This window comes from Scaptodrosophila lebanonensis, unplaced genomic scaffold, assembly GCF_003285725.1.
Source record: "Scaptodrosophila lebanonensis strain 11010-0011.00,11010-0021.00 unplaced genomic scaffold, SlebRS2 tig00001412-arrow-pilon, whole genome shotgun sequence".
Taxonomy (NCBI): domain Eukaryota; kingdom Metazoa; phylum Arthropoda; class Insecta; order Diptera; family Drosophilidae; genus Scaptodrosophila; species Scaptodrosophila lebanonensis.
Window position 1 is genome coordinate 8,543,419 of NW_022060739.1, and position 26,723 is coordinate 8,570,141.

At 36.0% G+C, this 26,723-nt stretch overlaps 1 protein-coding gene across 4 annotated transcripts in view; it reads left to right on the forward strand.

Moving 5' to 3' along the window:
- The first annotated feature begins 6,195 nt into the window (after nucleotides 1–6,195).
- The window catches only part of LOC115631513 (fasciclin-3), a 133,745-nt gene continuing 113,217 nt past the window's right edge, over nucleotides 6,196–26,723 (forward strand). For 2 of the 4 annotated variants that reach the window (XM_030528281.1, XM_030528280.1), the window contains exon 1: nucleotides 6,196–7,261. In XM_030528281.1, the coding sequence (XP_030384141.1) occupies nucleotides 7,219–7,261 (43 nt within the window). In that variant the 5' untranslated portion in view covers nucleotides 6,196–7,218. The remainder of the gene's footprint in view (nucleotides 7,262–26,723) is intronic. The other 2 variants (XM_030528283.1, XM_030528282.1) reach the window with 1 other exon arrangement.

Here is a 26,723-nt window from a genome sequence, read left to right on the forward strand (position 1 = left end):
TTCCTATACTTCCTCAACTATCACTTCTACTATTGCTTTTACTACTACTTCTACTACTACTTACTACCATTGCTTCTTCTACTGCTACTCTAATGCTAATTCTTACATGGTAGGAGTACTATTACATCTTTTGCCACTTCTGCTACTATTTCTATTACAGCTTTTATTACAACTACCTTTACTACTACTACTTCTACTTCTACTCTAACACTACTTCTACAACCAATTCAAACACTCCATTTACTATTACTTTTACAACTTCCACAACTTTTGATAATACTTTTAATACTTCATCTACTACTACCTCTCCTACTTCTTCTAATACTTCTACTACTACTTATATTACTACTAATTCCACTGCTATTTCTACTAATACCTTTGGAAAGGCACAATAAAGAAGGAGTTTGCCGTTACCAATATAATCAGAAGAATAACTTCTTATTACATACAAGTAGTTCCAGTTTTTATATAGTCTGTTGCTTCCTTAAAACTAGTTCGATCTGCGTTCAAACAGGCAAATAGTTTGCACAACTGAAACCTGTATTAGAAAGTGGTTTTTTCTCATTTATACAAATATGGCTTTTACTTTTTGACTGGCTCATTAAAAACAACAAAACATAGTTGAATAATTAATTGTCTGAATATATTTTTTGCTTACAACAAGGCCTCATTACATTCGCATACTTAAGCAGTTAGGCATTTCATCAGTCTTTCCACAAAAGCTGAAATGTAGTTTCACGTTTTTACATGATTAAAAAGAAGTCCAAACATATGTAACACTTTCAAATGCCGCTTGAATCCCCCAAGAAAAATATGTCCAACAATTGCCATGACTTCCTTAGCAAAGAAAAGGGGTGAATACTGGGGGGAAACACAAATATCCATGGCAGTCATCATTTGGTTGAGTTCTAGCCACCTCTCAGGTTACACCTTTCCCCACCCCACCCCACCAATAACGCTCTGCTAGAGAGGCATATGCAGAAATGCTTCATTTATTGAGGCGCACAGGATTTCCAGCCAACGTTTTTAGCATTCGGAAGGCATGTGCGAATCAAGAAGGATTGCTTTTCTATTTGAGGGCTGGCTTGTTTCTTTTTTGTCTTCTCCTCTTTTCTCCCCCCACCTTTTTGCTGCTCCTTTTGTGTCCAGGCCGGCATGTTGGGTTGCATTTGGGCTCCAACGCTTCTGGCGGGCTTCGCCACACAGCCCGCCAAATGCGGCTACTGTGCATCTCTTGCCACATACGCAAAATTGAGTTGCAACCACGGCCGGCAAACGGCAACAGCAGACTCTGAAGCTGTGGAGCTGCGAGGCAACCAGCCGGGCAACCAACACGCCACTGGCAGTGCCAAGTCCCGTTGTAGTTGCTAGCTGCCTGCTGCTTTTTCCGGCTGCTTTTCCGGGGCTTTACACGCCTTGTCTAGGTAGCAGCCCCACCCACAAAAACCACTCGTAACCACTACTTACAACCACCCACCACTTTCCAAAGCAGTTGTCTGCCAACTGCCAATCGAACTGGTTCGCCAATTCGTTGCCAGTGTTTGGCTGAAAAGTTAAATGAAATCGAGGTCGGGGGTCAAGGTAGGGGTTGAGTTGATAAGTGAGTGCCAAGGAGGGATAGAGCTTTAATAAGAAGCATCTTCTGCTTCTTCTTTAATAAGAAGAATCTTCTGCTTCTTCTTTAATAAGAAGAATCTTCTGTTTCTTCTTTAATAAGAAGAATCTTCTGCTTCTTCTTTAATAAGAAGAATCTTCTGCTTCATCTTTAATAAGAAGAATCTTCTTCTTCTTCTTTAATAAGAAGAATCTTCTGCTTTTTCTTTAATAAGAAGAATATTCTGCTTCTTCTTTAATAAGAAGAATCTTCTGCTTCTTCTTTAATAAGAAGAATCTTCTTCTTCTTTAATAAGAAGAATCTTCTGCTTTTTCTTTAATAAGAAGAATATTCTGCTTCTTCTTTAATAAGAAGAATCTTCTGCTTCTTCTTTAATAAGAAGAATCTTCTGCTTCTTCTTATTAAATCTCCATCCCTGAACCTTCTGATTCACGGAGTATTCGATTGTGCATTACAAGTCTTGACTAAGAAACATATTTCCAAAAAGATTTTGGTTGCTGAGATAAAGTTGGTGTCCTTAAATCGTAATATCCATAGCAAGCTGAGAGTAGATTCCGCAATATAGCAGAGCAGACTTTCTTTCGCATCGCAGCAGAATGCAATCCCTAGCCAGGGAAGGCCAAGTTCAAAACATTTCATGGCGATTTCACATTGATTGGAACAGTAAAAAGCAATGGACGTGCGTGGAGAGTTTTTGATAGAATGAGGGAATAGTCATAATAGACACTTAGTGTTAAGAATAGATTTCTTAATTTGGGAAAGAAGACTTTTCTTCGCATGCCCTCAGAGTTCTAACGGACAGGAAGATCTTCTCTCGTTATGCTGATCATATATGTACCTAAAATATTAAGTCTGCCACGCTCCCTTCTGCCAGTTAAACCAAATCTTTAGCTTTCTATTATACCCTTTAATATTTGAAAAAAAAATATATTGACGTTATGACAAAATATTATGATAATAATATCGTTGGCGCTGACATCGAAGGCAGCAATCAGAATAGAAATAAAAAATGTTGCAACCTTTCATGGCGATCAATGAAAGTAGATTATAATTTAATGAGTTCTTAATAAAAGTTTCAGTCAATTTTATTCTAATTTCTCGGTAATTATTTCGTACATTATCGAAGTTATACTATACTTCCTATAGATGAGCTCAAAATCTTCTAATAGATGTTTTTGTTTGACCAGCTTTGTTTATTTTGACATTCTTCGAGAAAAACTGTATTCTCTTTCCTCACTATTCTAGTTAGTCGATTCAAGCTTCATTCTTGCACCTTGTACGGATTATCTCGGCTATACTGTATTCATTACTAGCTTTGAGTCTTTTAAGAAAGGGTTTTCCTCTCCAACTGAATTCACTTGACATCTTCCCACTATTTTAGTTCGCCAAATGGAAGAACGCTGTGGAAGAATCTTCTTATTATACTTATCATACTTCTTATATTTTGACCTTTTCTTAGAAATTGATTCGAAAGGACTCTACTTTCGCTCGCCACTATTCTATAGTAGTTCGTCTAGTTCGTCGCTTTGATGTTGATGACACAGTTCTGTTCCACACACACACACACACATTTTGCACATTACGAGTAATCATCATTTTCTGTTGGCAATAAACACATGCTGGCTGCCTCCTCCGCCATCCCAGCCCCTCCCCCTCCCAGCATGTGCTGCCTGGCAAGTATTTGTGCAACATTTTGCAGCTCGTATGATGAGGCGGCAATGCCAACAGACTGACTGACTAGCCAGCCCAGTCGAGTCGAGCATCAACCCCCAACCCCTGCCCCTGCAACTGCCCCAACCGGCAACCCTCCTCACACATCGCATTTACATAGTGCTGGCCATAACATGAATTTACAATTTCCAGTGCAGTGCACACTCATTTTTTATTTCGTGCGATATTTTTATTGCACGCGCTCGAAAAAAACAACAAAAACACAACAAAAAGTGAATCAGCTAACAAAAAAAATAAATAAATGAAACTATGCACAGGTTTCCTCTCCCATGGGAGCGCGTATGTAAAATATTGCCATTGGGCATTGAATGTGAACGGTTCGCAGACAAAAAACTAACAGTTTTGATTAAATTTAAAAGGTGGGTAATGCTGTTTTTCACTGCCACAGTGCACCCTCCCACTAAAGAACGTTCGTGGATGCAACGAGCTATCTAGCTGATGTTAAAATGTTGACCATCTTGGCTGCTTTAACTGCACGAGCTGCGCTTGAAATTAACCTTATTTAACCTTTTTCGTAATTTATAAAGAAGGGTCAAGGGCAGCAAATGGAAGGATATATGGACGCGTCTTTTTAATGTTTCTTCATTCTACAAAATATTGTATTCAGAGGTGCCACAAAAGAGTCTAAAGATTTCGACTATTAATCAAATCTCTAGACAAAACCGAGACTTGTTCTTAGAGATTTCTGTGGCACTCCCGATTAAGTGGAAAAGTTATTTGTTTCAATAAAATGAACTCATTTTTCGAATATACCAATTCTTTGTTTTTATTTTTAGCACGTTCCGTTTATTTTGGAACGCACCTTGTAGAGTAAAACTTAAGCTTTTCACATCACGTGGAAAAAAGGCAAATTAATTTTAAAAAATGTTAATATATTTTTTTGAAAAGCTTCTAAACCACTTTGCTTCCATAAAGTCATTAAAGAAGTTACCAATGTAGATTTTTTCTGAGGCTAAAAAGCCGAAAAACCACTTAATAATTATTCTTTAAAGCAAGTACAGGCACGAAGTGGTTTGGGAAAATATAGCCCGCAAGTGGGTTAATCATAAATATGATTTTTCATTATCTTTGAGGAGTTCCTTTTGCAATTACATAAAAAGGGCAATCCTTTAGGAGAAAATGTGAAATAGAAGCTACTCTGTTCCAAATTTGATTTTCTTATTAAATAGAGTAATTATCGTAAATAAATGCTCTAAGTTCTCATTGAAATATTGGAAAAAATGTTAATAATTAGAAATACTTTCATCAGCTACTGTAGCAGCTGTGGGATGCTTACAACTTACAGCATTTTTTGCTAATAATCATATACAATAAATATTTATTTATATATATTAAAATAAAAACGACTCCCCTGCATACCAAAAAGTATAGTAAAAGCTCTCTATTTACATTTAAAATGAATATATGAATATAATGAAAATATGTTTAATAAAATAAAAAAAAGAATTATTAAAAAATGTATTTGGTGCAATATTTTGTAATTAATTGAAGACAGCCAAGTATTATACTAAAATTAGAATTATTTTCTTTTTGAATTGTTTAGCTTGGTTTTCCTTTATTTTTTTTAAATCAATAACTCTAAAATAAGTGTAGATAAACAATTTATAAATTTATATATTCTGAATTAAAAAATGTTAAATGCATACATATAGTATTTTAATTATGAAAAAAAGCAGAAACATACAAAAACTAATAAGTAAAGATTGATTTTTGTTAATGAGCCTCATTCACCAATGGGAGTGTTTACTGTACTCGTCAGAATTTGTATGTTAAGTAAAATGCAAAAATTGACTTTCCGCCTTTCGCCCAAAGTCGATTTTGATGCACAGCCACAGCACAGATAGAGCGCTCCTCTATTATATGCCACACAGACTGGCAGTGCCCCGAAAATGTTTGTTTTGTGCATTTCAAATGTACGCATTAAACCAACATCAGACATCGGCTCTAAACTAATCAAGTAGGTCGCACAAAAACACACACACACTTACATTCTGCGCTGTAACCCAAATACATATTGATGTTTACAGCATGGCAAATATTTGTGGCAAAAAGCAAAGCAGACCACTGTGCAACATGCAGAGCAGCGTCAGAGCAACATCAATAACAGCAGCAATGTAAAACAAACAGACACATTTGTACAGACACATGTGCATATGGACGGACAATAGCAGGAGATTATCAAGCCAGTTCGAAGCCAACAAGAACAACAACGACAACAACTAGTCGCACTCAAATGGCGTCGACAGTCAACCAGAAACAGTAATAGCAACAACACTGCTGCAATGCACAAGAGACAAACAAATCCAAATCAAACTGACAAAAGATGCTCAAACTAGAACACAGAACATAACAGAACACCAGAGAGTGTGAGTGTAAATGGGCGCATGCAGTAACAGTATCAGTAGCAGTGGCAGCGGCAGCAGCAGCAGCAGCAGCGTATGTTGGCAACACACGGCTTAGCAACATCTAAACAAAAGCGGGCCGCATGTTGCTAGCTTAGTGCGCATGTTGCTAACACAGCTACGACAAATGTTGCTAATGCAATGAAACGACGCTCCGTTAACATGGACGCAGCATGAAAGCAGCGCAGCGCAGCGCAGCAACACAACTCGTTGCACCTAACAGCAACAACAGCAGCAGCAGCAGCAGCAGCAACACAAGCAGCAATGGGGGTGTGTATGTGTGTGCTTGTGTGACGCACGCTGCGCTGCCGCCGTCAACTGCGACTACACTGCGTGGCTGTTTGGCAACTTCATAAACATACAACGGCTCAGTCGTTTAGTAACTGTTGCATCCAGCGCTTCGTTCAACATTTCGTGCGCTCGCGTTCGCTCTCTATATATATATACATACACACGTATATCACACATACACAAACAAACACACACATTATAGCCATATCGTACATCGTCGCCAGTACACGTTCGTTCGTTCGCTCGCTCGTTCGTACGTTCCACTTCGTTTTTTAACGAATCTGATTCAGAAAGCCGGCCCCACAACCGAGCCCCATCGTCATCAATTTCATAACGTCATTTCGTCGTTTTTGTCGCAGTGTGCGCTCCACCTCTGTGTATGTGTGTGTGTGTTGGTGTTGGTGTTAACTTGGCCAAGTTGGTTACACTTGCGTCTTGTGTGTCTCCACTTAGTTGCTAACGCGCTTCCAGCTAGAATAGCCAGCCAGCCATAGCCACAAAGGTCAGACAGCAGCGACATTTAAACTCAATCGCAATCGCAATCGCATTCGTAAATAAAACAACGCGCGCGCGCAAATATCTCGTCTCGAGTGTCCTGCCAGCCAGCAGGCAAGTGAAATCTCGCAAGTTCAATAAACCCGCACAATAGTGAAATAATAGTGAGGAAAATAATAGAAAAAAAAAACCAATAGTTTGTGCGCAAAATTTGTTGTAAAAAAAAAAACACACACAGCCAGGCAGCCAGCCAGTCAGCTAAGAGAGTGAGTGTGAGAGAGTGCTTGAGTGTTTGTGCTTAGCGGTTTGTGTGTTGACAGTGCGCGCTAAAAGTAAATACACACACAAACACACACACAGATATAAATGTATATATAATCGCACACAAAGGCACGCCAACCATAAAGTGCAGGCCACGTTAAGCGACACAATTTTATGTATGAAAAGGCAAAAAATCGCGCTAAGCCCTTTGCCAAATACTCGTACGTGTGCGAGCACATAATAAAAAAGTCTTTGCTCCGGCCAGGCTGAAAGTAAAGCAAAGAACGTAAAATATACAAACAACAACAGCAAGAACAACAACAATAATACCAACAACAAGAACAACAACAAGTAGACTCGTTTTATTCACATATATTTATTGGGATTACAAGAAGTAGCGGAAGAAGTACAACCAGCCACAAAATGTCGCCGATCGTTTTTGCATTTTTGGCAGCCATCTTAACAGGTAAGTCGCCCACTACCCCCTTTCCCCCTTTCCCCCTTTTCCCCCCCTTTCCCGTTAGGCATGCCAGCTTAGACACAAAACGAAAGCTTAAGAACCTGCCCAGATGATATCATAGCATTTTATTTTAAGCGCTGATTCGCAGCTAAAGAGCTTCGCAGCTTCTTCTTCCTCCCCATCTGAGTGTTTTTAGAAAACATGTTCCCAGCCATACATACGTTTTTCATATTGACGTTGATTGCGCCCCCATTGTGAATTGATTGATGATGACGCCTCGAACGCCTCGGAAAGTGTTAGAATCGAGTGATAGAGGCGTAAGAGCGAGAACAGGTTTGCGGTTTTTGGTGTGACCTCCATTTTATTTTGGCATTTCGCCTCTGGCTACTGCGCATGCTCGAAAGGGGCGAAGCCGAGGCGCCCAAAAAAAAAAGAGTTTAGCCGAAGCAACTACGAAGTGAAGAAGCAGTTGAAATACAGCCGGAAGTGCTGCTTCGGGCAACCCAACCATTTCATTTGGCAACTGGAACACGTGCATAACTCAGCCAATAGAGCAGGGATTTGCACGTTCGTGGGCTCATTGAATGCGTTTGCCACTCAAGTGCACTATGACAAGTGTTGTTATGAGGTATTCGTATTATAGAAACCATATAACTGACGCTGAATCATAATAGCGTTATGATTTGTTAGCACTTTGACACGCTTGTATTCAAATCTCACGCTCGGTTTCGTCAAATTGAACTTTTGAGTCACCATTAGACATACTAAAAGTGTCTATTGGCAACAAATATTAGCACGTTTGGAAATATGAATAAGCAGCACAGTTTGTTAGCAGAACGTTAGATTCAATTGCATATAGTATATGAAATAACTATGCAAATTACCAGCTGTTTGATTTAAATTAAATGAAAAAATAAACAAAACAGCAAAAGGTAAACTATTTCCTTTTTCTATTCTAGGGCTACTAGTTTTGGATATGTTTGTATAAATGTGTTGGGTGTTTAGATGGATCGGATTAAATCGATCTAGAAAGAATTTCTTTCTTCTTGCCTCTCATGGGATTCCAATCTTCGTTTACGACCCTACTCTAGCATTCTTTCTTTGTAGGACAATTCTTGATGTTCTGTTCCTTCACAATGAGAAATGTTGATTCCTCTGTTCTTCCTGGTTGTCTTCATTTTTTAATGCCTTCCAGACCAACAAGAAATTTTTTGCCCCTTCTGCACAACTGTTATTAATTTAATCACCTGCTCTTAGGCGAAGTCTCCCCTCCTCATTAAAAGCACATAGTTTCAGCTACATCCGAGTAAAGCGAAAGAATCTTTAATTAAACATGTCTGTGAGTTGAGACATAGCTGGGCGGACTTATTATTTTTCACCCATAAAATACTGTTCGTAATATTAGTCTAACCAAATTAAAAAGATTTGTAGAGTCCGATTTTTGTTTTCAGAACATCCATCCAACTAAACAGAATATTTATTTACCTTAGCTTTGATACATTTCTGCAGGCAGAAAGAAGAACTTCTATAAAAAAAAATAGCGCCCATATAGGATGCTTTCACTCGCATTCCTCAAAGACAGCGACGCATACTTGTCGCGCTGCTGTGTTTTGTTTGGTCGCCTTGAATGCGACATGAAAGCAAATGTAAGCAGCTTTTGAAGAGCCAGTGTGTTGCAGCATCTGCTCAGAAATGCATACAGCCGAAGCGCACATGTCCCTTTGCAGCAGCGACATATTTAATTAAAATGCTTCAACGTCCTTTTTGTCTCGCCTCTTATTACGCCACATAAAATTTGTGCAGCAACAGCGACAGCAGACTGATACTGAGACTAACTCATTAGCCCCGAAAAAAAGGGAAGAAGGCGATGATGGCATATGAACAGGGCTCAGCAGCTACATCAGCTGTGAGCTGTCTCATTAGGAAACCAACAGACGGAGCCAACTGACACGGCTTTAAGATGCCATGCCAGTCAGCCAGTCAGCCAGCCAGCCACATTTTGTTTTGCAAACGCCCGCTAAATCCAATCCAAACAAACCTTTCAAAGTGCTTCAGGTCCGCTTTTCAGGCTGCCTGCCACATAAAGCGCACAAAATATATGCAAAGTAAAAAATCCTGAAATATTTCGCAGCACTGCCGAAAAAACAAAATAAAAAAAGCCAAAGAAGACACAAGCGGGCGTTAAGCTGCATTTTCTTGTAACATAAAACTGCAAGCAAATGCCTTGTCCCACTTCCACTTAGGCTCCCAAACAGGGTGTGACGAAGTTTTGGACAGCATATTGAATAGCTTATAACCAATTAACTGAAAAAGCTTCCTCTCACAATTTTGTTGATCAATTTGCAGTAAAAAGTCAATTGGGAATGAACAAAATAAACAGTATTCGATGATAAATGATGACAACGTTCTTCAGACAGGATATTAGACAATTTACTAGAACTGCTTCAGATAATGATTAGTTTGCTTTAAATCATTATGTTTCAATTAAAAATAATTAATATAAAAAATATAATATAATAATATAAAAAAAATTACAAATGGAGGCACTTCCTTTGATAAGCAGTTTGTTCGCAGCTAATGCACTGCTTGCCGCCTTAACTCTTCATTTGGCAAGCAGTTCACAAAGCTCAAGGCAGTCGTAAGTTTTCAAATCTATTCGTGGTTATGAGAAGATTATTTTATTTGATTTAATTTCCTTGATTTCTTGTAAAGCCTAGACTTTTAAATAAATTATAGATGAATAGAAAATCTCGAATATTCTTCCCAGCTCACTCAATTTTTGAATTGAATTTTTTGAGTTAATACAAAAACTGAAAAATGTTTCTGAATATGATACGAGAGTTACATTCCAATCACAAATAGACTGAAATGTCGCTTCTGAATTTCAATTTTCTAAAGTTCTGTTAATAAAAGAATTTGGGAATTCTTCCCAGCTCACTCAAAAAAAAAATAAAAATTACATTCCAATCACAAATAGACTGAAATGTCGCTTCTGAATTTCAATTTTCTAAAGTTCTGTTAATAAAAAAAAATTGTGATTTCTTCCCAGCACACTCAATTATTGAATTCAAATTTAAGTTAATAAAAAAAACTTTGAATGCCTTTCTGCGTAAAATGTTTCTTAATATGATATTATATTTCAATCACAAATAGACTGAAATGTCGCTTCTGAATTCCAATTCTCTAAAATTCTGTTAATAAAAGAAATGTGAATTCTTCCCAACTCACTCAAACTTGAATTCAAATTCAATTCAAATATGATACGAGTGTTACATGAAAATCACAAATAGACTGAAATGTCGCTTCTGAATCGCAATCTTCTGTTAATAAAAGAATTTGAGAATCTCCTTGTTCGCATAATGTCTTTGATGATAATGATAGTATTATTGGGAAATAATCATACTCGGATAGGTCTCTTGTGACTAGCGCTGGACACCCTGTTGTCAACCTATCCCAATTCGCTTCCGCTTCTCTTCAGCCCGCCATCCCGCCCCGCTGCACACATTTTGTCTGCGCTACCTCATTTCTCAGCCGGCGCACTTCACAGTGAATACTTTTACATTTTTATAAGGTTTGTTGGGCGGCGCGCCACGCATCAGCTTTACAATTTTATATGCAACTCTCGTCGACGACGGCGTCAGCGTCGCTGCTTGCCGCTTGCTGCGTTGTCTTGCAATTATAAATGTTTAATGCGCAACTGCAGGCAGACAGCGAAAAGGACGGGGAGGAATCGGAAGCGGCTGAGCTCGGGCATTGGTAGACCGGGAGACGACTTCAATATACAAAAAAAAAAAAAAACAAGCCAAACGAAAGAAAGGGCTTCAGTTGCTGCATTGGCATGAAATGTAAATAAAGCAGATACAAGCACACACACATAGAAAGATTCCCACACACACCAACACACACATAGAAATACATGTGCGTTTTGTTTGCATCTTATTTAATTTTTCGCTCTGGCGTCACACGCGGCGTATTCGTAATGCGGGCAACAAAATGAAATGTCAAATGCAAAAACTAGTTACCGGTTATGCATTTTAATGGCCATAAAGTGATGTTCGCCAGCAAGCATGCATGCATGCATGTGTGTTTGTGTGTGTTTGTTTGTGTGTGTTTGTTTGTGTGTATCTGTGTGTGGGCCTTATATAATAAATAAAATGGCAAACAAAAACGCCAGCATTGAAATAAATATTTGATGTTTGCTTTGGCAATTGCTTAGTTTCTGGTTTGGTTCTCTTCTCCCTCTCTCTCCCTCTCTCTCTCTCTCTCTGCAGCTCGTTGCCAGGATAGCCGCAGCCTGTAACTGTGCATGCTGCATAACATAACTCTTTTACCTACGGTAATTGCATGGCCAGCTACCACACACACACACACACACACACACACACACACACATGGGGCAGTTATATGCTCATTCATATTCATAACATCGTTTCGTTAGTGTTTTGCTTTGGCTTTGTGTGCCGGAGCAGCTGCCTTTTTGGCTTCTTTTTTGCCATTCGGGGGCTGCTGACCAAATTTGTAACTGCAAACTGTGCAATTTTAACACACACACTCACACACACACTCACACACACACACACACACATGCATTACATATGCACAGAGTGCAGGTCATTTATATTTGAATGCAGGCAGCTACATTATCATCATTTGGTCCAAAGCCACAGGGGGCGCCTAATGATTTTCAGTTACAATAGCTTAGCGTTTTATTCAGAATTCAGTTTGCCAGGCTTTCGTCCTTAGTTCGTTTCTCACAGTCGGTTGATTAAATTTATTTGTCAACATTATTAACATGTGAAATCAAATTCGATATTCAGTTCAAATTAGATCATTTTGTCATTTTTATAGGCTTTTTTATTTCTTTAGTATTGCTTAGTTTAGGTTCTCTATTTTATTGATTTTTTTTTTCGATTTCTTTTACATCGACTGCATGGTTTGTCGATGAAATAAATACATAAATAAAATAATGAAAATAAATTAAACAAGTTTCAGTTTTCAATTATCATTTTAGTGTGTTTTGACTAAAAATTAATAAAAATCTATGATTATTTCAAGTTAATTAAAAATGTTAAAAACATAAATTTTCTTATTTTTTTTATAATATTTTTCGACTTTTTTAAATGCATTTCAATGATGGTTTTATGATTATTTTATTAATTTTATTGGGAATTTATTTTGCCTATGGAAACCATTGCCATATCATTCGTAATGGCACAGCTAGCCGAAGGCAAAATATTATTCCTCCCCATAAATTGATTAGATTTCTCATTCTTAGGCTTCTCGAGCTTATAAGATGATATTGATAACTGTTATATATTTTCCTCTTATGTCGACAGTCAATGTTTGTGGACATAAATAAATAAATTTCAAAATGCTTTATAAATATTTAAGCACGCATAGGAATAACACAAATAAAGCAGTTATGCTTTATATATTAGAGAAAAAAATCGTTTCATGGGAACAACTTTTATAGATATACTTATGTATATAACGAAGCATAGAACTAGCAAAAACTAAAGAAAGAATATCGAAGAGAACATACTTAACATATTATTGTTCGCATCAGCTGCCATTTTAGTAATTTTGTAAAGAAAAAATTTTAAATTTAAGCTTCTTCTTTGGCTTAGTTTAAAATTTTGTGTGATATGTTTTGCGAATTGTCTGTGGTTTGTGAAGTCCTGAGGCCAAATATTTGGGAACTGTACTTTAAGTCGACCAACCAGGTCATGGTTTGGCGCTGTAGATAGAACATGGACTGAACTGGAACTGAACGATCTAGTACATCATAATCACATCACCCTGCCTTTATACTTATAATAGCCCTTAACTGGAGCTACAGAATCCAGTTTTGGGTAATGGCTGTTGCAAGCCTTCAGAATAAAGGCTTTAGGCTTATAACTGCTGGAAATGGGGCGTTCGTGGTTGATCGCCATGAACTTAATCTGGTGGGGGTTGAGCTGCCACAAGGCTGGCTAGCATGGACCCATTAGCTCTGCTCACATAATGCCTACATTTATTCAAAATACGCCACAGACCGCACTGGCTTTGATTGAGAACTGCTGGCATGTTACATAAAATGTAGCTTTTTTGAAACATTCCACTAATCACAGCGCGGCATTCGATGACTCCCCAAAATATATACTTGTATGTGCGTGCCGATTTAAAGCGTCGTGCTAATGAGAGTTTTACAATATTTTTAAAGCCGCACACAAACAGTTTTTTTTGTTATTTGTCATGACTTATCAGTCTAAAGCTTTTGTTGTTGCTGTTCGTGGCTGAACTAAGCGCGTTAAGAGTGCATGAATTTTGCATTTTGGGGCAAAATAATTGCCAAAATATTTCAGTTTGGCAAATAGAATTCACAACTTCATGACTAATTTGCCGAAAAATGACTGAACAATGTCAACAGAAACGACAACAGCAGCAGCAGCAGCAGCAGCAGCAGCAGCAGCAGCAACAACAACAACCATTACAACAACAGCAGCAGAAGCAACAAATTTTTGCATGCGTCGTTCAGTCGCGCATGCATAAAATGCAGCTTTTGTAACGCTTCGTGTGCCCTTTGTGTGTCTCTCTGTGTCAGTGTGTAAGTGTGCTGGTGCGTGTCTGTGTGTGTGTGAGTGTGCAGGAAGTTGGCAACGCTTTGGGCCATGTTGGAATTTCGGGCAAAAGGCACACAGAGTGCGATATTGACAAAAGCGTATGCCAAGCAAATTAAATGTAATATGCCAAAGCCAAAGCAGCCCGCCAGCCAGCAGGTTTAATGTGGAGAGCAGGAAGTAGAAGGGGGTGGGGGTGGGGGGGGGGGGGGGGGTAAGAGGGAGGAGCAAACAATGCCCGAAAAGTTTGCCTCCGTAAAAGTTCTACCCATTTTAATTTTGTGTATTGCAAGCAAGCGGCGGGAAGTTTTGATCGATTTTACTCTGCTGTGTTGTCTGTGCCACAAAATGGCACGTTCTTGCCCCATCGCTCCAAAGACGAAACTATCGAGCACTGGAACAACCGAACTCGGTTGTTCGAGCATCTGAACATGAGCTTTCAGAAGCAAAGCGCGTATTCTGTATGGCTAAAGGCAACTTGAGCCAACTACAAACCTCTCTCCTGTACCTACACGTTAATTAATTATTATTTTACGTTCATGTAACGTCATTTTAAATAAAAAGAAGACACTCTTCGTGGATAAAATACGAGTGGAGGGGAAAAGATGACAGCTTGTTGAGTATATGTATATATTGAAGGAGTTGAGAGAGAAGAAATCAAGTGGAAGATTGAGAAGGAAGATTTAGTTAAAAAGAAGACACTCTTCCTGGAAATTATGCAAGTAAAGGGAAAAAGATGGCAATTTGTTGAAAAGGAGTTGAGAAAGAAGAAAATGTGTGGAAGATTCAGAAAGAAAGAGATGAACGCAAATCAAAGAAGTTAATGGAACTGTGTATTTAAAGTTGCTGTATGACCCAAAACTAACTGAATAAATGCGTTTTTTAATGTATTTATATACAGTAGTTATAAAATAGAATGACAACAGATATTCTAGGCCTAAATCTGGCTAATCATCAGTTCAATATGGCAGCTTATTTAAATTTATGTTATCTAGAACCATTGGAATTAAAGCAGACCATTCAAGCACAGCGATAAATCCTTTATTAGTGAAAAGTCAAAACAAGCTAAGGGTGAAGAAAAGAGAGCTAAGTTTAGAGTCAAAATGAATCACCTGAACTTATACGTGTAAAATAATTTATTAATACAAAGCTTCTAAATAGTTTTTCAAAGAATTTGTATGCCATTTGTAAAAATCTTTTAAAAAAATATATCGCACAGCTTTTCCAACAATTTAAACTTTTTAAATTTTAAAAAAATCTAAAAAAACCTATTAAATCGAACATCCTAGTATAATGTATTATTAACTTACTTTCCTTTACAATACAAACTTTAACTTCGCCTTGAAGTTTAAAAAGGACACTAGAGCCACATATGTTACTATAAAAAGTGACATTTGTATTTCTCTTTGTTTTTAACTGAAATTCAATTTGAATTCTTCTACTCTTCCTCTTCTTCTAGTCAAGCTTTCAATGTGCCACAAACAGAGAAGTAAAATGGTTTGTGTTCTCATGTGTGTGTTTGCCATAAATAGCACAACAAACGTACAATAATTACACCTATTATTCACATTATTTATTCTATATAGTTACGGATATACTATGTTTATCCACACACTATGAATAGTTAATACCGACACTGGCAAGGAACATGATTCATTCATGTCTCCCATGTCTCATTACCGACGCCAGTCAATTAGTCACGCAGCCAACTACAATACTCGTGCTCGCAAAGAAAATAGTATGAGAATAAAATTATTGTTCTTTGTGTATTTGTTGCTCTTATTGTTGTTGCTGCTGTTAGTTGCACATTTATGGCAGCTGCTTTGTTTCTATTATTTATTTACAATGCAATACGCATTGCTGTGGAGTTCAACTGAACTCAACTCTTACTCATCAGCTTTTGGCTTAAAGGAATGCACACTGAGAAAAAAAAAGGATTATCTTCTGAATTTGTAGACTTGTGAGCGACTTACTGTGAGTTGGAAGTGCCTTTATTTAGGGGAAGATTTCTTTTGAAGATTTGTTGGTAACAGAGAAGAAATGAGTTCCGATAATTTCGTTATTACTTCAAGCAATGTTTATACTGATCCAACTTATAAGATTATACATATGCACTTCGACAAAACACAGACAATTATGAATTAAATTATAAGGATAGCTGCCATATTTCTACCCGTAAGTGGCCTGTAAGAGGAGTGTTGTAGATCTGTTCTTGTACAGACCAACCTTGCTCGAATGCACCGATTTAGAGTTGGAAATACTTCAATAAAAAGTTTAACTTTTTATTTAAATTAGAATACTTTGCAAAGGAAAAGGATCTCAGAACCAAATGTAAAGATAACTGGAATGGAATATCATAAGTGAGAGAATTAGGCAACTCAAAGATGAAGTAGTTATGATTACATTAATAAATAATAAAAAAAAATCGTTAAATGCGAACTTAGAAACTCGTGAACTAGATCTTCAGTTGTTAGAGAGAGCTGAGAGAATTAGGCAACTTAAAGGTTTATTAATACTGTTCCATATATTATTATCTTAAATATTATTTAACATTTCGTAGAAGAAGCAAGTCCAAACTTTTAAAAATACGGGGATTTCTGAAGATAAAGTGATGTAAGTTGCTGAGACTCATAAACAAGTAACTTATTCCTGATATTAAATTACAATTGCACTGGCACTTTAGGTCTGTTAAAATCTCGATTAGACCGCTTTCTTCGTGGCTTAAAAGCATGCATTCATTCATTTTGTGGCTAAAATAATGCTAAAGGTATTTATTGGCAAGCAACTGATTATACAAAATATTGATTAGTCTTTGTTTCACTCATTTCTGGTATAAATTTGCCATTACGAATTGGAATTACACTGGAACTGAAATACAAATCTATTCTAATTCTATTCCTAACTCTAATTCGACCTCTTTTCATGAGAGTGTAGTTTCTCAGCTGCATCGCGCAGGCTTATCGGACTGCGTTTAATGAGCGCTTTAAATGTTTTTGCCTCATTTATTGACTCTGCCTGATTTCGTGCACAATTTTGCAGATAAAAGTGGCAATGCACCTGCTTTTTGGTAGCATTTCGATTTCCTCGTGTAGCGTGTATTTGTGTTTGTGTGTCGCGTTTCGAATATAGGTTACTCATATATGCAGATAAGATAAGCTCTACGATTATGTGTGCGCTGTTATCAGCATTTGTGTTGAGCACACAAACACACAATTACGCACACAAATGCAGCTACTTTGAGGGAACTCTGAGGCACAACCTGTGCCTGTGCTGTCTAGATAATGACGGCATATCGGCGACTTATTTACCTACAAACATGTCTATATAGACCAAACAAGTATATGGGTATGTGGAGCATTATTTGTTTGGCAAACAGTCTGTGCAGCCGACTTGTTACTTTAAATAGTTTAATGTATGTAGTTTAATATTGAATATTAATGTATATTGATTTTCATTTACTTCTTGCAGGTACATATTTAATAATTTCACATTTTCTGGTGCTGGCTAGTTGGTGTGCCGCAAAAGCCACCCACATGCTGGTTGCCATGCCGATCCAATTAATTTCTATTGGTAAGCATATAATATTTTAATTAAAATTTAATCAATATATGGTAAAAAGTATATTTCTATCAAATTATGTCACAACAACAGCAATAGCGACAACAACAACTAGAACAGCCTGCATGACAAGTCACTTGAATAATTGACAGCATCAGTTGATGTGCATATGTCTGGCCTGAACATATTAATTATCTGTATGATTGCCACAGTTCGATGCCGAAGGAAAAAACTGATAAAATAGACGCCTCATTAAATAATAATAAACATAAATATAATGTTGTTGAAAACAATAGTTATCTATTTTTTGTCACAAAATACAAATGCCACATAAATGTGCAATTTTAATTAAATTTACATACTCGTTGGCAATGGGAGTGGAAGAGGAGTGGAGGGGGAGTGAAAGGGGGGCGTGGCAGCCACCTAAAATGTATAATAATTGAAAATAATGTCCGCTTCGCATCGCTATATAATTAGTAATTATAACAAATCAAAATGCACAATAATTACAAATGACAGACCACAGCTGCGTAATGTGTTCAATGTGTAGCTATTGGCAGATATTTGTGAACGCTAAACATAAATTAAAACAATTATGCAATGCAAATTTAATTAAATTAAATGCCATGTGTTCATATTTTGCGTTTATTGAGTAATTCAAAAAAAAAAAAAACAAATTGCATTTTAGTCAAATCAAAAACAATATTTCCTTTATTTGATGGAATTAATGATGAAAAAATTGACAAAATATTAAATGTTTTTATCTAATAGATTGCACTTAATGGATGGTTTAATCAAGTGACGAATAGTGTCTGTCTTTGAAATTGAAATATTTGTACATTTGTGGATTTTCTTAACACCTCAGTAAGACTTTGCTTTACTATAATGCAAACAATATAGAATCTATATCATAGATCAATCAAAGCAAGTTATTTGTCATAAAAGCAATATTTTGTTTATGATTTCATTTATTAATGCTCACAAGTTATTTACAAATATTTGCATAAAACTGTTGACGACTTTATGTTAATTAAGCCAAGAATGTCGTTATTTCTTGTCTAATACCTTTAGTTAACATCGTATTGGAATCATGTCCATAGTTTGAAACTCGTAAGACTGGCTTGCAGTACGCATGGAGAGTAATTGTATATTCTTCAGTGTTCGCTTGGCGCTGACTTTTTGATTTGCCATAAAAGTTGTCTGCCTTCGCGCACAGTTCATATCGTATCTTTCGTATCTAAATACTAAAGTTTTGTGCGCTTTTGTAAAGCTTATAGATACAGAGTCGTGCACACAGATACTCGTACCACACATTCAAGCCATTTCTGTCTGAATGTGAATGTTGCTGCAAAGTTGTTGCTCACGAACCGGTTCTGTTTTTTTTTTCTCTCTTCATTTATTTATTCTTCACTACTAGTTTCCATTTTTGTTCATTATAACTTGAGGTTGTTGTTGCCAGTTACTGTTATTGTTGTTTTTAATTTCTTTTATTTCCAACATTTCTACACTTTTATCGTTTTTTGTTGTTTCTTTATTCTTCTTAATTTACCACAAAATGTTATTAGTGCTTTTTTGAAGCATACTCATACCCTACACTCAAAGAGTTAGGCGGCATGTTGAATTCTTTCAAATATTTGACAGAATAAACTTTAAAGAATGAAAATTATAGTTTCTTCTTCTTGTCAAACTTATATGAATATTATTCTTAGAATAGGTCTCTCCAGAAATAATACCAATTAAGGTGGTAAGAAGAATAGAAAATAAGCTTTTCTTCTCTTCATATGAATGTTCATTCTAAGAAGATATCTAACTCTGACTTAAGGTGTGAATAGTGGTACGAGTTTATTCCAAGTTTTCCAAAATTGAACATTATCTGTAGATATGAAGGTCGTATAGGGAAGGCCGGGTTGCTTCTTCTTTTCAAATTAGTCATATTCATTCTTATATTCATATTTATTCTTATGTTCATATTCATTCTTCAATGAACGTAATTCAGAACCTAATTAATCTAACCACAGATATGATTAGTATAAGGAAATCTTAGTTTCTTCTTCTTTTCTTTAGTTTAACTTATATCTCTTTGGTAGCACTATTTTTAATTGGGAGGGTTGATTTCAGACGTAGTTCTGGTTCCAAAGTAAAGGCAAAATAAAATCGATTCGACTGTTAAAAAAAAAGAAGAGTTATCTGTGAAAATTATATTTTAAGATAGGCTTCTTCTTTCTTTCTTCTTTTATAATCTTACTTAAGATATAATTAATATGTAGATATAAAAAATATAGAAATATATAAAAATCTTTTATTATTATTTTCCAAGTTTGGAGAAGAGTATTTCAGAACTTAAAACTAACTAAAGATTCTACTATTCAACTTAATATTCCTTTTAATTTTTAGGAAAGAGTATTACAAAATCTTAAGATAGACTTCTTCCCTTTGTTTCTTCTTTTAAAATCTAAACAAACATATACAAGTAATAAATCGTTGTTTATTATTCTTTTCCAAGTTTAGAATAGTGTATTTTAGAAGATTCTACTATTCAACTTAATATTCCTTTTCATTTTTAGGGAAGGGTATTCCAAAGTCCAATACAGCCGCCTCTGACATGCTGGCTGGTTTTAGTTTTAGTTGAGAGAAGTGTGTGTGCTTGTCTGTTGCTGGCGACTTCAAGCGTAAAAACCATACCTTTATATACCTCCGTTAACACACACACACACACATATACATATGCATACACACACACATACGTGTATGCTGGCGTACGACCGCAGCACGTACACATGCGCAATGCAAGTAATTCTCTTTCTGCATGTGTGCCTGTGTGTGTGTGTGTGTGACTTAAATTTTTAACTGTTACGATTGCCATTGTTGCTATTATTATAACTACTGTTGTTATTTGTTGTTGTTGCTGTTGTTGTCATCGCACTCTTGTTCTACATTATTGCGTTAGTCGTTGTGGTTGTTATTGCTTTTTCTATAATTTCTCACATGGCCGTACAGTTGTTGTTGTAGTTGTTGTAGTGGGTTTTTGTCGTTTCTTTTCGTTTGGCGCTTTATTGTTGTTTGTTTATTCAATGGGTGTTGGCGAGCTGGAAAAAATTTCAAGTTAATTATTTGTGTTTGTATTTGTTTAGCTTGTATTTGGACAACTTTTTCGCTGCTCCCGCTATTCGTTGTAGTTGTAATGTGAGACTGTTAAACAAAATAATAACCAAAAGTGGAAAAAATAAGCACAGGGGCGTAGAGGAGAGGAGGAAGAGGCAGTTCAGAGACATTGGCAATCGTTGTCAGCAATGCAGGCTTTGTTTTTGAATTTCTTTTGACGGCGTCAGTTTCGTTTTTTCTTTTTATGGATGACGTTGCGCTGCACCGTCTGTTGACCCAATTTTTGAAATCCCTACACAGCAGTCCACTCACATACTGAGCGTAAGAGTGTTGTTGTTGTTATTATTATTGTAGTTGCCGTTTGACACGAATTCCCATTTTACATTTTTCAATTTTGAATGCAAATACTGACGCAGCAAAAGTTTTGCTCGGCAACATAATTAAAGCCCTTCGTTTGGTTTTATTTTTGCATACACTTGCTTGCTTGGAAGGATATTTAGTTTATAAACAAATTATGTAACTAATGCAAGATGCAAAAAGAAAGAAAAGCCTGCTTCAAAAGTCCATCTGGCTGATTATATCTAATAATTCGTTGACTTGTTGCTATGTTCGACTGTATGAACAGTTCCTGCTTCTACAAAATTTATGCCTCACCCCTAAAATTTTACAAATTTGTTTAATTTAAGCAATTTACGTTGATTGATATTATAAAAAAAATGCCAGGAGTGTAGAAAATGGAATTGTTAAATTTTGAAGATAGTATGGGAAAGTTAGACAAATATTTTTTGTTTATTTTATTTCGTTTTTTTTTTTTTTTTTTCAAATAGCAAACTTTTTGTTTCGATAGATATTAACATCAAATTAATTTTCTATATTATAGTTGCTTTTATAATCAAATTTTATCAAAATCCTTGCAAAATACAATCAATAGATTGGCACTACAAATATAGCTTTTTAAAAGATTTCTATCACACATCATCAACATTGTTTAAGATCTTAAAACCATACATATCTAAAAAACAGCTGCTATAAAAGTAAAAAGATTCTAAATTTCTGTACGTTTCTCAAGTTTTTTATTGGTTTCCAGAAGTTTTCAATGTACAAAGACTCTCTTTATGATATTAAAGCAGACTGCAAATGGAGCTCAACGTATTCTGTGATCCAAAACGTTGAATTAGCGTTTCTCATTGCCGTTTGTGCCACTTGGGGCGTGTTTCGGGGCGTGGCAATAGTCAGCGTGCTAATGAAAAACACTTGGCCTAGCAATTATGTGTATCAAAGCCGGGCTAATGTCTAAATTGTCGCACATCGGCCCAGCTGTTTGGTTTGGCAATTAAGTGCAATGGCAATTTTGATGACATGACAAGAGCTCGTTACTGCCCTGATAGCTGTTGTAGTTGTTGTTGCTTTAGCCGTTGTCAATGTCTCGTTAAGCCGTACAAACACACACACACACACACACACTAACACAACACTGTTCGTTGTGTAGAAACAAAAATTGACAATTTAGCACTTGGATGCACTGCACTTTCCACTTTCCCCCTTTCCGCTCAATCGGTTACCAGCAGGAGGGAGTGGCCGGGGATGGTGATGGTCAATGCAGCCGCTTGTTGTTACCCCTCAGGAGTAGCCGGACTTAGTCCAAGCATGACATGCAATCTCAGCTGCCTGCACAGTGGGTCGTGACACACACTGTTGTTTAATTTGATAAATGCCTGTCCGACTGACAGAACAGTTGTCAGTTGGCATGTACTTACTATGTTAGCCCTATATGAGTGCTCGTTTCATTTTATTTTCTTTTCTGTCTTAAGTGCCATTGTGGTCGACACTCACTCATTTATTGGGCAGACATTATCCTGAATGATATTGAGAACACGCTCTCAACTGACTGACTGACTGACAGAAGAGGCGTGGCTCAGCCAATTGAAGCGAATTGTTCGTGTCAACTCCTTTACTCTAATTGGGCAAACGCCCTTAAATGCAGGGCATGTCAATGGAAAGAATAAGAAAATAATAATTGCAAAGGCAGAAGCCCGCTGAAAAGACTGTAATCTTTTAACAAAAATAGATGAATTTATTTCTCGCTCATTTATAATTAAAAATATTTGAAGCGAAACTGAATAGAAATTATAGAGACTATAACCACAAGGTATTCACGCGGAACTGGAAATCACTTGTCTGAATAAAAAATGTTCTATTGCTTGAGCTTCATTGAGTAAACTTTTCATAGTGTTCACAACAACTGATTGATTGGCTAACTTTTGTAAAGCAAAGTAATTTCAAGAAGTAATAATCGCATAGTATAGTCGAAGACGTTAATTAGATACTATTGTAATTGGATTAGATTATATTGTCCTCCTATGTCGACAGTCACTTTTTGTTGACATAATTATAAATAAAAAAATATATAAAAAAATAAAAATTTCTATAATAGCTCTAGTGATCGGGACTTGTCTTATTGTAGCTTTCGTTTTAGCACATAAAATGTTTCGCAGATACTTTAAACCTAATATCAACAGTAACACTATATGACAACAACTAATACTTTATCCCTTTTTTGAAATCAAAAGAAGTTCCTTTGAGCTACAAATAAATACAAAAAAACAAAATATTTGTTTGAAAAAAACATTTGAAACAATTACAAACAGGGTCACAACAAGTTCTTAACTTGTTTGTTCCTCATTTTAATTATCATAGGTAAAATAATTTACATGCGAAAGGTTTAAAAAAGTTTTTTTTTATAGCAACCTTTAAACCTCTGAACAAATTCACATGCCTTTAATGCACAAATTTACGTTTTTTGTTCAACATAAATCCGTTAAGCTACTTAAATGACCAAAAACTTGCAAACCATTTCCTATGCGCAACATTTTTCCACTCTTTTGTTTTGTGCGTGACCAGCCGCCATAGGGCCTCGTTCGGCTTAACCCGTTCAATAAAAGTGAAAAGCTGGGCGTCCCATAAAAAGTACACCCTGCTAAGTGCACAACATTACAGCAACTCTGGCTTGTAAGGAGGAAAGTACATAGAATTAAAATTAAATTTAAATACAATAAATTTTATGCGCACGACCTCGCTGCACGCATTTCGCTTTGCCTCTCTCTCTGTATGTGTGTGTGTGTGTGTATGTATGCGTTGGCGTGCGTGTGTGTGTGTGGGATTTTTCATGCGCCATTTTCATTTCGTTTTTTTTTTTTGGTGGGATTTTTGTTGTATTTTTTATGTAATTACTTTCTAAGTGTGGCGGCAAGTGCGTGACTCAGGCAAGAAAGTTTTGTTTTATGTTTTTCGACTTGGCGCTTACTATTAGCTTGTTTCTTCTTTATAGACTTGTAGGGCTAGACCGGAGCAGTTGAAAGTTGTCTAAATCACTGGCTACGCTTGCCAGTTGAGTTATCGCTGGTGAAAAGTATTTGCGTGCGCTGATAGAGTTTAAAAACAAAGGGGCCTTATCAGTCATTGAGCACTCGGCGTGGGTTTGCATTTCATTTGGTATTTATGTTCATTAAACCGTAGATATCGCAACAAACAAAATTAAATAAACTTTAAAAAAAGCTGGTAGATAGTTTCGTAATCAATTTGAGGAAAGATTTAACGCTCTTCAATTATATATTTAACGTCTTAAGTCAGCGGTGATATGACTTTAAAGTTGATAGATGAATCACGTTATAATCAGAGTAGATATTCAGCGTCAACTATTAAATTCTCGTGGAGAAGTTAATATCAACTGCATAGTGAGAATAATCATTATTTTAATATATTCTTCATTTCTGTGGTAAACTGCCTTCGCAGAAATAACTATCAACTGTTACCCCATTTAGGGGTTAAAATGTCTGTTTAAAAGCCTCTTAGTGCATAAGTTGTTAGTCATTTCCATGCTTTGGAGATTAGGTTCTGCAAACGTTTTGCTTTAATTTATTTAATATTTATTTATTGGAATTTAAGCACTTAATTTTAAATGCGGTCCAGCCTTATTAATAAAAATGCAAGTTGTAATTAGTTCCCCCATTTTGGAGTTATATTTTTCAAAACATAGCCATTTCATTTCAATTCTTCCAATTTTTTGCTGCACCAATGATAATTGAACTGTTCCCTCCGTAAACAATCATCTAATCATTTTCATTGATTTTCTTTTTGAAAGGCAAATTTTTTCATCCCACAACGCCTCTAGTGCCTAGTTGTCCCTCAAAATAAATCGTATAAATTATTAAGATTGTTTGTTGATATTAGAGAATAATTTGTTCTTCATCACATACAGGATATCAATTTGTAATTCATCAATACCCCTATTACTTGTTTTTTATACTCTAGAAACTGAACTTAAATTCATACTATGTACCTAGACATGCCCTAAACTTTATAATCTTATAATATAGCATATGTTTGACGTCATTATTTATTTAGAAGACTGGATTACGTGCTTCAAAGCAACTTTACATCGGCTGCTACCGTAAATCTTTTAAGATCCATGCGACCTTTAAACTTTCAATTGTTTTCAAAACTCCCATTGCCGTTTTAAAGTAAAAAGCAGACATCAGCTTTAGGAACAATGGCAGACCCAATGTTTCAGTTTGTTTTGTGCTTTGAATTGGCGACGCCCTTCAATTACTTTCACTTTTCAGAATCAAGAAACGTTCTCGCATTTGTACCGCTAGTCGGTCCCTTTTGGAACAACACTGTCATGTTCATTTCATCTTTCTAATTTCCGCATTTAATTAAGTAATTCAAAGCGTTCAAAAAATAAACAGTGGAAAGAAAAAAGCCAAAAACATAAAACGCTCTCACAGCTACAACAACCACTTAACAACAACAGTGCTTATAAAAAACTTTCACCTTGGCCACAAAACAGACACACAGTGTCAGTCATAAGTTTAGACACAGCTGCGGCTGGCGGGGAAGCATTGTAGTGGTTGTGTTTCAGACAGGCCAGTAAATTAAATTAAAAAATTTAATGTGGCTGTTTAAATACGACTATATAGACGAGTATATAATACATATGTATAAGGTGGTTGTGTTCAGATGGCCAGCAGGCAAGTGAGCATCAAGCAAATAAACAAACATTTCCCATAATTTTAACACAAAAAAAGCACAACAAAACACAAACAGCTACGACACTCAAATAAAAGTAATTAAAATGTTTACAAACTAAACAAATTTAATGCGATATTAAATGTGCTGGCACTGCAAAAACTACGAGTATATCGTTGCTATTGTATTTATGTGGGCAGCTCTCTCTCCCTCTTTAATCATGAGGCTGCAACAATTTAATTTATATCCATTAATTTCAATGCATTTTACAGCACCTGCTGCCTAAATCTAAATAATGGCATTCAATTAGTGAGCCTTTATTTTTATTGGCTTTCATTCATTTCGGTTGACCGCCGTTTCTGCAGCTAATAATGCCGAATTTTATTTTACCAATATGCACAATTCAAATTAGTTCTTGTAATAAAAATAACATTACTCTATAAAGCTGCATTTGAGCGCATCGTTCTACACAAACATTCATTAGTTGTGCTGTCATTTTCCATTTAAATTGGACACGTGGAAATGTATGTAATGGCCGCATAATCAGTACAAATTGATGCAAATTAAATAACAATCAACGGCGAAAAGGCTTCTGGTTGTTGTTCATGTTATAGGCTTTAAACATAGATAGGCTTAAGCATCAATCGTTTCAATGGTTTTAGCATACATTATCGATAGCATGCAGAGCTGAACTTCTGAAAAGTTCCCAACCCTTCAACCCTAGCCAATCGCAACCAGCGAACAAATTAAATGACAATCAACTAAAATTGGTTAAATCATGAATCGTTTAAATGTTTTCATGACAACCTAAATGATCAGATTGATAAATGTTTAAGAACAATAAACAGCAAAACGGCTGTCTGTTGCTTGAAATCATAGTTTCAAACATATATGGTTTAAATCATGAATAACATTAATGTGTTAAGTATATATTTTCGATTGAATACAAAGCTAAGCTTTAAATAAGGTGTAAACGCTCTTCAATCTGTATAACCACAGACAAAAGCCGATCAATTTTATACAAAAATGCAATCAAATAATTGAGCATTTTAAAAATCAAAGCCATTACAGACAAATTAATTCTAAAGCTATAATTTTTGCAATTTCAAGAAAATGCTTTATAACAATGTTTTCATTCGGTTATATTTTTCATTTAAAGATTAAATATTGTTTAGTTTTAT